The sequence below is a fragment of the Tupaia chinensis genome, unplaced genomic scaffold, assembly GCF_000334495.1.
Source record: "Tupaia chinensis unplaced genomic scaffold, TupChi_1.0 Scaffold000253_1, whole genome shotgun sequence".
NCBI classification, from domain to species: Eukaryota; Metazoa; Chordata; class Mammalia; order Scandentia; family Tupaiidae; genus Tupaia; species Tupaia belangeri.
Window position 1 is genome coordinate 614,084 of NW_006159733.1, and position 13,014 is coordinate 627,097.

A 13,014-nucleotide genomic window follows, 5' to 3' on the forward strand; every position below is an offset into this window, starting at 1 on the left:
TTTCCTTCTCTCTCTTTCTCTCTCTCTCTCTCTCTCTCTCTCTCTCTCTCTCTCTCTCTCTCCATCTCTGGTCAAATTAAAATAAATAAATAAATAAAGTTAAATAAAGTCATTTTTTAAAAAGAGCCTGAGATGGCTACTGAACTTGAGCTGTGAAATATTGCTTTTATTGACTAAAATGAAGATGTTCTGCTGAGACTCCTCCCTCCAAATTCATTTCTAGTGGGAAATGCACAAACCCAGCCCATCCTGAGATGGCTACTGAACTTGAGCTGTGAAATATTGCTTTTATTGACTAAAATGAAGATGTTCTGCTGAGACTCCTCCCTCCAAATTCATTTCTAGTGGGTAGGGCTACCTCTGTATCCTTCTCTCTGTCTCTCTGTCTCTGTGTGTCTCCCTATGTCTTTTAATTTTTTTTAATTTTTTTAAGGTAAAGTATTCTCTGGGCTCTCAAGTCCCTCCTTTATTGTGCTAAGTTGTGCCTTCTCCCATCCTATTTAGGAAAGGCACAAAACCAGGCCCACCCTAAGATGGCTACTGAACTTGAGCTGTGAAATACTGTTTTTGCACCATGCGGTTCTTATTTATTGCTTTTTAAAATTATAAAGTTTTTTCACTAGCTTTTTCTCTTCTTTTCATTTTATATTTTCTTCTTCTTTCTTCTTCTCTAATTCTTTTCCTTTTTTCTTTATCCTTATTTCTTGGCTGTTCTGCCTCCATGCATTAAGTGGCTAGACAGGTCCAAGTGAACAGTATCCAAACATCTGAATACAATTAGGGACAGAATATTCCTCAATTCCCACTGAATCTGATGCACAAAGAGTGAAAAACGGAACAGAAGAGAGATTGCGGATCCTGCGCTCCTCTGAATGCTCAGATTAAATTTCAAGAATTAGGAAGAGGGACCAGCAGTTAACTTAATAGCTATGTTGCTGGACTCCCACATAGTCAACCGTGGTTCGAGTCCCAGACCCGGTGGCTTAAACTCATGCCAGACGCATGTGCGTGCTTACCCAAGATCCCGAGAGGAGAAAGGAAGAGAAGGGATTGCAGCGTGGCCATTCCCCTGGGGGGTGATTTCTCACTTTCTGTCTTTCTTGTGAGTACATGCACCCTATAGCAAAAAAAACTCTCCAAAAAGAATTAGGAAGAAATGCACAAACAATCAGATGACCAGAAATCATCACATGGTTATAAGAAATATGAGAAAGCAAGAAAATACCTCTCCTTCAAGGGAAAATAATAACTCCTCTTCATCCTCAATGTACAATGAAACTTATAGACATGTCAGATAAAGAATTTAGAATACTCATAGTGACAAAGCAACAGAGATGGAAAAGAAGACAGACAATGAACTGCAGAAGAAGCAGGAGAAAGTAGCCAATGAGTTCCAGGAGGTGAGGAAATTCTTACAAGATTGCAAAAAGGAAATACACACCATAAAAAAGAATCAAATGAAACTGTTAGAGATGAAGGCTATATAATACAGGAAGTCAAAACCTCCCTCAAAAGTATTAGAAACAGACTAGATCATACAGAAAATCAAGTCTCAGATGTAGAAGATAGAATCACTGGCCTAGAAAAATCTACCACGAAGACTGAGAAAATTACAAAAATTAAAAAAAAAACAGAGAGAGGGTACTCACAGTTAGCATAATGGGCTATGTCACTGGACCTCCAAGTAGTTGACCGCGGTTCAAGTCTCGGACCCGGTGGCTTAAACTCATGCTGGGCGCATGTGCGTGCGTGCCCATGATCCCGAGAGGAGAATGGAGAAGGGATTGTGATGTGGCCATCCCCCGGGTGGGTGATTTCTCGCTTTCTGTCTCTGTCTCTCTCTGTCTTTCTGGCAAGTGCACGTGTCCTATAGCAAAAACCTCTCCAAAAAAAAAAGAGAGAGAGAGAGAGAGAGAGAAAGAGAATAATATATGAGAAATACTAGATACCATCAATCATCCAAACATCCAGAAAATTGGTATCCTAGAAGGTGAAGAGACACATAAGGGCATTGATAATCTATTTCATGAAATCCTGCAAGAAAGTTTTCCAAATCTAGAGAGGCACTCAAAGATCTAGTCCCAAAAAATACAAAAGACCCCCAGTAGAATCAACCCAAGAAGATCTTCTCCAAGATACATTATAGCCAGATTGACAAAAACCACAGACAAAGACTAGATACTAAGATTAGCAAGAGAAATACCTCAAGTTAACTACAAAGGATATCCCATCAGGCTAACAGCAGACCTCTCATTGGAAACAACATGAGCAAAGGAAAGGAAAGAATGGGAAGATATATTCAAAGTGTTAAGTGAAAAACAGTTTCAACCAAGACTACTATACCCAGCAAGATTATCCTTCATATGGGAAGAAAAGACAAGAGCATTCTCAGATAAATAAAACCTGAAAGAATTTACCAACACCAGACCAGCTCTCCAAGAAGTTCTGAAGGGAGTCCTATACCAGAAAAATTAAATACAGACACACAGAAGTAAGAGTTCAAAAACTAAGAAAAGGGCCAACTTAATGGTAGGGACAAGTCTGGAGTTGAATATTATATCCTGGAATTTAATCAGAAAGATCAGACTACAACAGAAGGTAGATGAGACTGAACTGATGAAATAGAATCTTACAACTTTTCACTAAAACATTGCTGATTTTCTTCTAGGCTTTGTTTTCTAACTTAAGGATTTTTGTCATGTCTTGAGCTGCTGATAGGCTCATGTACCTACTATTTGAACAGAATCCTAACCTATTTCCTGGCTTTAAGTTTTAAGCAAAGTTTTCTTAGCATTTCTTTGATTTTGATTTATTAAAGCTAGAACTGTTTTTCTTGAAATTAAAAAATATATTTTAAAATACCTATTTAATGACCATAGTAAACTATATAGCATCAGCTAGGAGCTACTTTATAGTCTATTCATTTTACTCAGAGTTTCATACCTAAATTCAGACATATTTTCACATATATGTATATATCAGCTGAACTTGCTATTGAAAGTAGTTAGGTTACTTAAGAAATTTTGTGAGTCAATAAATGTGGGGGGAAAGGGAATGGAGAGCAACTGTAGGCACCAGAGATAGTGTGAAAGGAGGGTGGGAAATGACAGAGGGTGAGAAATAGGGGGAAAATATATATATGAAACTAGAAATGGAAAATTATCAATGATAACATGTATGGTTAAGCCACTATGCAGTATATTAGGAATAGGAAGTCACATTTTGTGTGCTGAGACGATGCTCAGTGAATGAATGTAAAATTAATTAACTAAAAATAAAAAAAAAAATTTTAAAGAATGAAAATCAGTAAATCACCCTCTCTGCCTTGTATGTTCTGTCTAAATCCAGGTAACCAATGAGCCTCCAAAAGGCTTACGTGCAAATATCAGACGAGCGTTTAATGAAATGACACCTTCATTTTTTGAAGAAAATATACTTGGAAGAAAATGGAGACAAATAATATTTGGCATTTGTTTCTTTCATGCAATTATTCAGGTACACTCAATTCCACATGTTAATGATAAAAAGGAATGTATTATGTTACAAATAAAAAGTAAAAATTAAGTGAAAGCTTGCAAAAGTCATGAGGTGCTGAGAGCCTGGTTCTGTGTCTGAACCCAAATTGTTCTAACTCAGCCATATCTCCATGCATTCCTTGTCCCATTATCTCACAGTGTTGGCTCCCACCTCTATTCTGATCTGCCTCCAGAATTCCATCACTTGGTCCAATTTACAAACACAAAATTGATCTCCTCTGCTATGCCTAACTCCCAGAATCTGTTTCTCCCTCAGACTCTCTACTTCTGAAATCAATGGTCTCATTCTCTCAACCACCTACAATCAGAACTGCTGGATTATTTTTATTCCTCATTTTCTTTCTTTTTTTTCTCTTTTTTTTTTTTTTAAGGTTTTTTGCTATAGGGCACGTGTGCTCACCAGAAAGACAGAGAGAAACAGAGAGACAGAAAGCAAGAAATCACCCCCCAGGGGGGATGATTTGGGATCTTGGGATCTTGGACACGCACGCACATGTGCCTGGTGTGAGTTTAAGCCACCGGGTCCCAGAAGCAAACCACAGTCAACTACATGGGAGAGTCCAGCGATATAGCCATTATGCCAATTTTTGTCTTTTGGGTTTTTTTCCCCATAGAGATTTTTGCTACAGGGCAAGTGCACTTACGAGAGAGACAGAGAGAGAGAAAGTAAGGAATCCCCCCCTCCAGGGGGGATGACCATGCCACAATCCCTTCTTCTCCATTCTTCTCTCAGGATTGTGGGACACACATATGCAACCCATGTGACTTTTAAGCCACCGGGTCCAAGACTCAAACTGTGTTGGGCCATGTGGGAGTCCAGCACCTCAGCCACTATGCCATTCACTGACTCCACTATTCCTCTTTTTCACACAGATATTTTGTCAGCCATCAAATCCTCTTTTTTTTTTTTTTTTTTGGAATAGTTTCATTTTCATGTTTCTGTCAGTGTGGACTCACTACCTTTGATAGCATCCTCCCCACCTCTGACTAAAGCCACAGGTACCCTGAAAGATGACCTTTATATCTCAGCACCACCACTCCTTCCCTCTGTCCAAACCTCACTGCTCTGCTCTGGTAGCCACCCTGTGAACTAGTACTTAAATTCTGACTCTCCAACTATGTATCTCTAGGTGGTGCCGTAACTAGACTGACATTCTGGTGTTTAGCTATGTGTGGTCTTCAGAGAAAGAATCGGTAAATAAAAAAAAAAAGATTAATAATGCAAGATATGAGATTTTTTAAAAAGATCTTAGAGAATGTGCCAGAGGATGAGATCAGAGACTCCAGGTGTGTGGCCCTTGTTCCAATAACTAAAGAAGTTCAGGTAAGAGACAGTTTGAGGCTTAGGGTGACTTTTGGATCAAGAGACTGATACTTGGGACCAGTCCTCTGGCGTGATCATCAATTTAGAATTAAGAAATTAATGTGGGATACTGAAATAACAAAGAGAGTGAAATTTCACTCTGGCTGTCATGAAATAAGGATTATGATTCTGTGTACCAGTGTCACTATGGAGAAGTCAGGAAGTAATCGGTATAGAATGGCATGACTGAAAAACCGTGGACAGATTTCTAGTGGAGGGGGCTCTCTCTCCACCAGATGGATAATTATAGTGTTGGTATTTCTATGCCAAACGATTCAAGGTGGCATTTATCCCCTGTTTTTGTTGGGGAAAATAAAATTATACTTTATCCTAAGTAATAAATATTCTTTTTCAGGCCTATGGAATTCATAGGCCTGCAAAGAAAATCACACATTTCCTTTCGGGTGTATAGGAATGGGCCAGTATTGGATGAAGAGTTGCATCCTGTGTTTGTGGAAAGTCTCACTGAAGGTGAACTGCATGGTTCTAACCAATCTTGCAGTCTGGGGATGCTCAACATCAATGGAAACCTTTGAGTTCTCAATATTTTACATAAAATTAATTTTATCAAGTTTTATTCCAGACCATTTTCATTTACTTTCTAGGAAAGAAAGAAGTTTGGCCCCCTTGGCTGGAATATCTGCTATGAATTTAATGACAGTGACAGGGAGTGTGCTTTACTGAACCTCAACCTTTACTGTCAAGAAGGAAAGATCCCCTGGGATGCACTAATTTACATTACTGGTCAGTATGCCCATGTGGCCAGAGCATTGCAAACTGCAAGGTCGTTAGTGTTAACCAACTAAGGATATTATGTCCTTCCCCATGTTAATAGTGGTGTATGACTTCTGATGTTCCCTTTGTGAAGACACTAGCATGAGAACATATGATAAAACCTCATGAGAATATGTATACTTAGGAAATGGGGCAGATGTTTTCCCAAATAATAATACCAGGGAAAACTTCCATAGCACTTGCTGCATGCCAGGCACTATCTTTTTTTTTTTTTTTGAGGTCCTTCATTTCTCATGTCCTGGCTTGAGATATTTTTTTTTTCCTTTGTTTATTCTGAGAGAGGAGAGAGAGAGACATCACCCCTGACAGGGTACTGATGCTGTGATCCAGCCCTGCCTCAGCCGGTTTGGATCATGTGCTTGCCCAGCATACTCAGAGAGGTCTCCAGATACAAAAGAGTAACCTTCCCACGTGGGTTGGCATTGCAGAGCATCGAGTTTAATCCTGTACACCATCCAGCCCTCTTGAGATACACTTTGAAAATTGTCATCTTACTAGCATTCTTCAGGCTGAGAAGAAAACAGACCCTTGTCTCATCCCAGGCCCTTTTTTTTTTTTTTTTTTTTTTTTTTTGAGAGGTTTTCGCTATAGGGCGCGTGCACTCGCCAGAAAGACAGAGAGAGACAGAGAGACAGAAAGTGAGAAATCACCCCCCAGGGTGGATGACCATGCCGCAATCCCTTCTCCATTCTCAGGATCTTGGGCACACACACACACGCGCCCAGCATGAGTTCAAGCCACCAGGTCCAGGACTCAAACCGCAGTCAACTACATGGGAATACAGTGACATAACCATTATGCTAACTGCTGGTCCCATGCCAGGCACTATCTTAAGCACTTCCCACGAATTAGCAGATTTCATCCTCACAACTGTGTCTGGTCAGGACTATTATTATCTTTTATTTATAGGCGAGGAAACTGAGGCACACTCCGTTCAAGAGGTGGAATCAAGATTTGAAGCTATTGATAGGTAGTCTAGCTTCCAGGTTCTATGCTCTTCAAGTCAAAATAAACTGAATACTAATTAATAGAGACCTTGGATTCAGATTTACATATGAGAAAAGAAAAATCTTTCAAGAATTAAATTTTGGCTAATACTAACCATAGAAATCTTGTTGACAAACTTAGATCTAACTTGGACTCTGTGGGCTCAGATCATGAGGAAGAGGATATTTGCAATGAGGAGTTGGGGAAGGAGAGCTCTGAAAAGGGACAGAAAGGAAATGAATGGTTGTCATTGGCAAGTAAGGGAAATGGAGAACAGCGGAGGAGTAACTGAGTGATCTAGAACTCTGAGAGGCTAAATGAAACCATAAAACATGTTTGAGATGATAGCAGCAAAACAAGAAAATAGAGGCAGACCAGTCCCCAAGGAGGACCAAGTGAACAGGGCTGGAAACTTGGAAAGCTCCTTTGGACTCCTGCCCCAGCCACCCCAGCCACCCCAGCAGGGCCAAGATTGCTTAGCGACGTGGTATTGCAAGCAGAATTGTTCTCTCACACCCTCTCCTTACCCTAGATTTTCCTATTTCTCATTTTCATCTTTCTTTTCTCACTCCTAGAACTCTTGACCTTCCAGGTTACCTCGATCTCTACTGCTGTGGAAGTAATTATGATTTTAAAAGCATAGGAAGGAATAAGACAAGAGCATGTCTGTTCTCACTACTTTATTTTTTTTCCCTTTTTTTTAAGGCAAGGTCTCATTACGTCACCATCCTCCTACCTCAGCCTCTCAGCTGGGACTATTGACACATACTACCATTTCCAGCTCTTTTTAGACAGGATCTTGCCCAGGTCCCAACCTCAAGCTTACCATCCTGCCTCAGCGTCCCAGGTTGCTGGGATTATAAGTGCATGCCACTGTGCCTGGACTTTAGGATGGACTAGAAATTGAATCCAGGTCTTTCCCTTGTGGCCCCAGAGTATGAAGCACAGCATCTTAACAGGACATGGCACCGTGACTGGGCCACTCTCACTTTTATTCAACGTGGTACTGGAAATTCTAGCTGAGGAAATTAGTCAAGGAAAAGAAAAAAAAAATGGCTGTCTGGGTTAGAGTAGAAGTAAACCTGTCTTCATTCACAGATAACATGATTTTGTATATAGAAAAAAACTAAAAAATCCTCTTACCCCCACAAGAAAAAAATTAGAAGTAACAAGTTCAGGAAAGCTCCATCACATAACAAGGTTATGTGATGCAAGATTAATATAAAAAAGGAACTACATTTTTGTACAGCAACGAACAATCAAAATTATTTTTTAAATTTCATTCACAGTAAGATTCAAAATGATGATGTACTTGGACATAAATTTAACCAAAGATATGCAGATGTGTAATGTATGTGTTTATTACCTAGACTGTGGCAATGGTAACATGAGTGTACACTATGTTCGAACTCACCAAGCTGTATACATTAATCGTACACAATTTTTTGTATACCCATTACACCTCAATAAACCTAGTGGCAGTGAGGGAACCTCAGCAGTATATGGGGTGTGGCATGACTATAGAAATAATAAACAGGGGTCAGCCAGCTGATATAGTGGTTGAAGCAGCTGGATCTCACATGGCTGATCATGGGATTTGAGTCCCAGACCAAGCAGCTTGAGAAATACACCCAGCACGTGTGCATGTGTGCCCAAAATCTTGACAGAGGGAGAAATGGAGGAGAAAGGAGGGCAGCATGATCATCCTCCCCAGGGGAGGGGGATGCTTTTTCACTTTTGCCCTCTCCTTCTTGCTCTCTACCTCTCATTGGCAAGTGCGTGTGCCCTCTAACAAATTTCAAACAAAAAAAAGTAAATGGTTCAGAAGAGCTGGAGCAAAGTATGAAGGGGGAAGATACAAATGAAGTGGAGTTTTATCTTCAACAAACTTCTTAAAAAGGTAACCTGGAGGGAACCAGCAGTTAGCGTAATGGCTATGTCGCTGGACTCCCACGTAGTCGACCACGGTTCGCGTCCCGGACCCGGTGGCTTAAAACTCACGCCGGGCGCGTGTGCGTGCGTGCCCAAGATCCCGAGAGGAGAATGGAGGAGAAGGGATTGCGGCGTGACCATCCCCCCTGGGGGGTGATTTCTCACTTTCTGTCTCTATGTCTCTCGCTGTCTGGCGAGCGCACGCGCCCTATAGTGAAAAACCTCTCAAAAAAAAAAAATCTACAAATAGAACTACCATATGATCCAGCAATCCCACTCCTTGGTATCTACCCAAAGGACAGCAGAATTCTTCATCAGAAAAGTGCCTGCACATCGATTTTTATTGCAGCACTATTCACAGTTGCTAAGACATGGAACCAACCCAAATACCCCCGTACAGACAAATGGATTGAAAAACTGTGGCACATATACTCTATGGAATACTATTCAGCCATAAAAAAGAAAACCCTGGCTTTTGACAGAAAGTGGAAGGATATAAAATATTTACTGCTGAGTGAAGCAAGCCAGGCTATGAAGGAGAGACATTGTATGTCCCCACTTAATATATACCGAGTGTCTGCACTCTGTGACTGAAACTGACTGACTAAAGGATGTACAAACACAAGAGATGGGTGTGAATGCCAGATGTGGTGTGTGTGGAAGAGTGGGGTCTGGGGAAGGACACTTGGAGAAAGGATACGGAGGCAGAGCATTGACGGGATGGGGAGGTATGGTGTTATCTGTTGAAGATATTTTGATCAACTGGACTGGGGAGAAATGTTCACATATTGAAATGTTCACTTTGTAAGCTAAATAATGTGATTGAATGTATAAAAATAAAATAAAATAAATAAAAATTTTTAAAAAGAATCCAAAAGGAGACTAGAAGGACCCACCACAGAAATGTAACCCAACTTTGTGTTCCCAGATTCCCCAGAGGGTGGCTGAAGAACATTCCCAAGAGGTACAGGGAATCTCCTCCTCTCTTAGAATTACTGATACTTGGGATCAGGGATTTAGTTACTTGACCATGCACCCTGGGACCTACTTCCTCTCCCTTCTCCCTGAGTGGCTGATTTAGCAAGACTGACAAGAGTTGCTATGAGAAGAGAAAAGATAGGGTCCCTACAGGATGTGTAGGTAAGGATACTGCTATCTTAGAACAAATAAATTGCTAAGATTCTAAAACCAGAAGTAACTTCCTCACAACCAGCTATCTCAGCTTGAAAGAAAATGAAAACAAAAATGTTTTCCCTGACATAATGAAAGAGATGGAGATGGGGCTGGCAAGTGGCATGGCGGTTAAGGTGCTGGACTCCCACATGGCTGACCATGGTTTGAGTCCCAGGCCTGGTGGTCTGCTTTCTCACTTTCCCTTTTTCTTTCTCTCTCTGGTCAAATTTTTAAAAAGTAATAATAAAACAAATAAAATTAAACAAATAAATAATTTTTAAAAAAGAGAGATGGAAATGATAATGGATAAGCAGGGGATTCCAAAGTTGAGGATGTCAGTATCATAGGTAAAATCCTTTTGAGAACACTACAGTGGTGAATGGTGAATTGTAGCGATGGACCTGGAATTCTTCAAAGAAATTGCACATGAGTAATCATTACCATCCCAGGGCAGTTCCTTCCTACTCGGTCAATTATGTGGGAGTCCACGTAGGTGGGAGTCCTACCTAATGGTGGGATAATAATGGAGCACACCAAAGTAGCTTCTCTGTGGAAAGAGACAGGAAGGCAGTAAGTTTTAATTCCCTATGACATAATTTCTGTGTGGCAAATTGTCTCATATTGGATCCATCTTTCCTCCCTACCTTGACAGCGATAACTTAGAAGGTATATAGGAATTTAAATGCCTTGCTCCAACTGTTTGCTTCCATTTTGCTCAATGGCCCCCAAAAGAAGCACTGTTTCATAGACAGTATGTATGTTTTAGCATGATGCAGTCAATGATGGGGTAAGTCTCAAAAAAAAAAGAGTATTTTAAAGCTAAATAGAGCTCTATGGCTTTAGTTTCTGTGAGTTGGAAAAAGAATAATTCAGACAGGGTACGTATAATAGATTTTCTTTTTGCTTCTAAAAAACTGACATCTATTCTGTTTCGGGGGTGGAGTGGCAGAAGGAATTCTGATATGCTCTTTCCATTTTCAGTACCAAATAAATGTGTATGTAAATAAACCTATTAGAATGCAGTTATGCTTATCAATTTTTAAAAAACAATAATATATTTTAAAATGCAAATTCCTTTTTAGGTGAAATTACATATGGTGGTAGAGTTACAGACACCTGGGATCAAAGATGCCTTCGTACTGTCTTGAAAAGATTTTTTTCTCCGGAAACATTAGAAGATCGTTATACATATTCCGAATCAGGTGAATGGCTTCTCAATATTGTATGAAAGACCTTTCCCAAGAAGTCGTTGACAGCATCTTTTAGTTTTCTCTCCAGGCACTCCGTGTCCATTCTTCACAACCTAGTCCCTAGCCCCACCCATCTCCACGGTTGCCATCTTCAAAACTGGTTTGATAGGAAAAGCTCAAAAATACACAGTGTGCAGCACACACTCTGAATTATTTCTGTTTTAACACTGATTGTGCAAGGGAGTCTTTGAAACATTCATAGAAAATAGATATTAGGGAAAATTATGCATGGATTTCAAAATTGTTCTGCATCAAAATAAACTTGTACTTTAATTCCATTTTGTATGTACTTCATGAAATCCCCTTGTATTGTATCCAAATGGGTTTTCAAAGTCATATGCTGATACACTTTTTGAATGAAATTAAAGAAAATTGGTATTATAGTAATTTGAGTAAATAAAAACAGGTCTATGGATTGGCCCCATGGCTTAGTGGTTAAGGGAGCTGGATGTCACATGGTCCACCACAAGGTTTGAGTCCCAGCCCTAGCCCCAGCCCCAGCTGTTTGAAAAACATGCCAGGCATGTGTGCATAGTGAAAGTCCTTGTGTAGACAAGATAGAGAAATGGAGGAGGAGACATGACCACGCCAACTGGGGATTGCTTTCTCCCTCTTCTTCCCAATCTTTGGCAAGCACCATGTCCTCTAGCAGGGCTGGGGGAGGAGCAGTGGGGAAGGTCTATGAGATGGTTATAGCTCATTATGGGTCAAACAGCAGGTAGATTAGTGGTCCTGAGATTGCTTCCCTTGGAGGGAGCAATCTAATGAGTACAGACTGAGCGTGTAAAAGCTCCTACCACTGGGGGACCTGCAGATAGCATAAGGGCTACATCTCTGGACTCCCACATAGTCGACCGGGTTCAAGCCTGGGACCTGGCAGCTTAAAACTCACACTGGGCGGGTGTGTGTGCATGCCTAAAATCCCAAGAGGAGAATGGAGAAGGGAGTGTGGCCTGGTCACACACACACACACCCACCACTGAGGATAATTTCTCACTTTCCATCTCTGTCTCTCTGGCAAGTGCGCACACACACACACCCAGTGTAGCAAAAATCTCTTTAAAAAAATAAACTCCTAAACTCCTACCACTGAGTTGTACCAGACTGAACCTCAGAGACAGTAAGAATCAACTGTATATCCTGTCATGATTCAAAATTGAGAGACCGTAGTATTCAGTGTTTGCTAATATAGCTTTTGGTTTAAGGAATTGGAAGGATGGCGGTTTTTATCAACCAAACGAATGTGAAAGCAGTTTATAACACAAGCATAGATTTTGAGACCTTCATGAGCTACTTCTTTTGTCAGGATAACTCTCAGATTTTTTTTTTAGAATCTTGGAATATTCTAAAGAAAAGATCCTGAAAGATTAGGACATTAATCAGATGCTCAAAGCTTTAAGAAAAGATGACAAAGCTAGACGAAACAAAGAAGCAGAAAGGTTTGGGCAAAGCAGTCCCCTTTCGAACTAGGTAGAGAAGAGGCAAATGTGGCAGTACAAAGCCAGTCTAGGTGTGGAATGTTTGTCTTCTGTGTTTTTAATAAACACGTCTTTGCTTTCTGTTGTTTCAACAGGCATCTATTTTGCACCCCTGGCTGATAGCCTACAAGAGTTTAAGGACTACATTGAAAATCTGCCTTTGATAGATGACCCAGAAATTTTTGGAATGCATGAAAATGCCAATCTAGTTTTTCAGGTATGTGGACATTCAACTTAAAACATGCATTTATGTTGTATTGGGTCATCAGAAAAGTCATGACTTATTTTTCTATGTTTTTCTACACAAAAATGCATCATGACTTTTCTGATGATCCAATATATATATACTCAAAACATCAATAATCACCTTACTAGTTCCATACAATACTCTTAAATATTGGAATGACTAAAAGAATTGTTTCACCTTGACTTCAGCATTTGGTTTTATTTAGCATCTTCCCTCTGGATCCTTCACAGAATCTGAGATACCTTTCCTGTCA

The 13,014-nt window shown here is 40.2% G+C and overlaps 1 protein-coding gene across 1 annotated transcript in view; it reads left to right on the forward strand.

Annotated features, from left to right (window-relative positions):
- Nucleotides 1-13,014, forward strand: part of DNAH6 (dynein axonemal heavy chain 6) — a 314,451-nt gene that overhangs the window by 281,973 nt on the left and 19,464 nt on the right. The window contains exons 68-71 of the mRNA XM_006149128.1: nucleotides 3,349-3,495; nucleotides 5,505-5,643; nucleotides 10,869-10,988; nucleotides 12,610-12,731. Coding sequence (XP_006149190.1) covers nucleotides 3,349-3,495; nucleotides 5,505-5,643; nucleotides 10,869-10,988; nucleotides 12,610-12,731 — 528 coding nt within the window. The remainder of the gene's footprint in view (nucleotides 1-3,348; nucleotides 3,496-5,504; nucleotides 5,644-10,868; nucleotides 10,989-12,609; nucleotides 12,732-13,014) is intronic.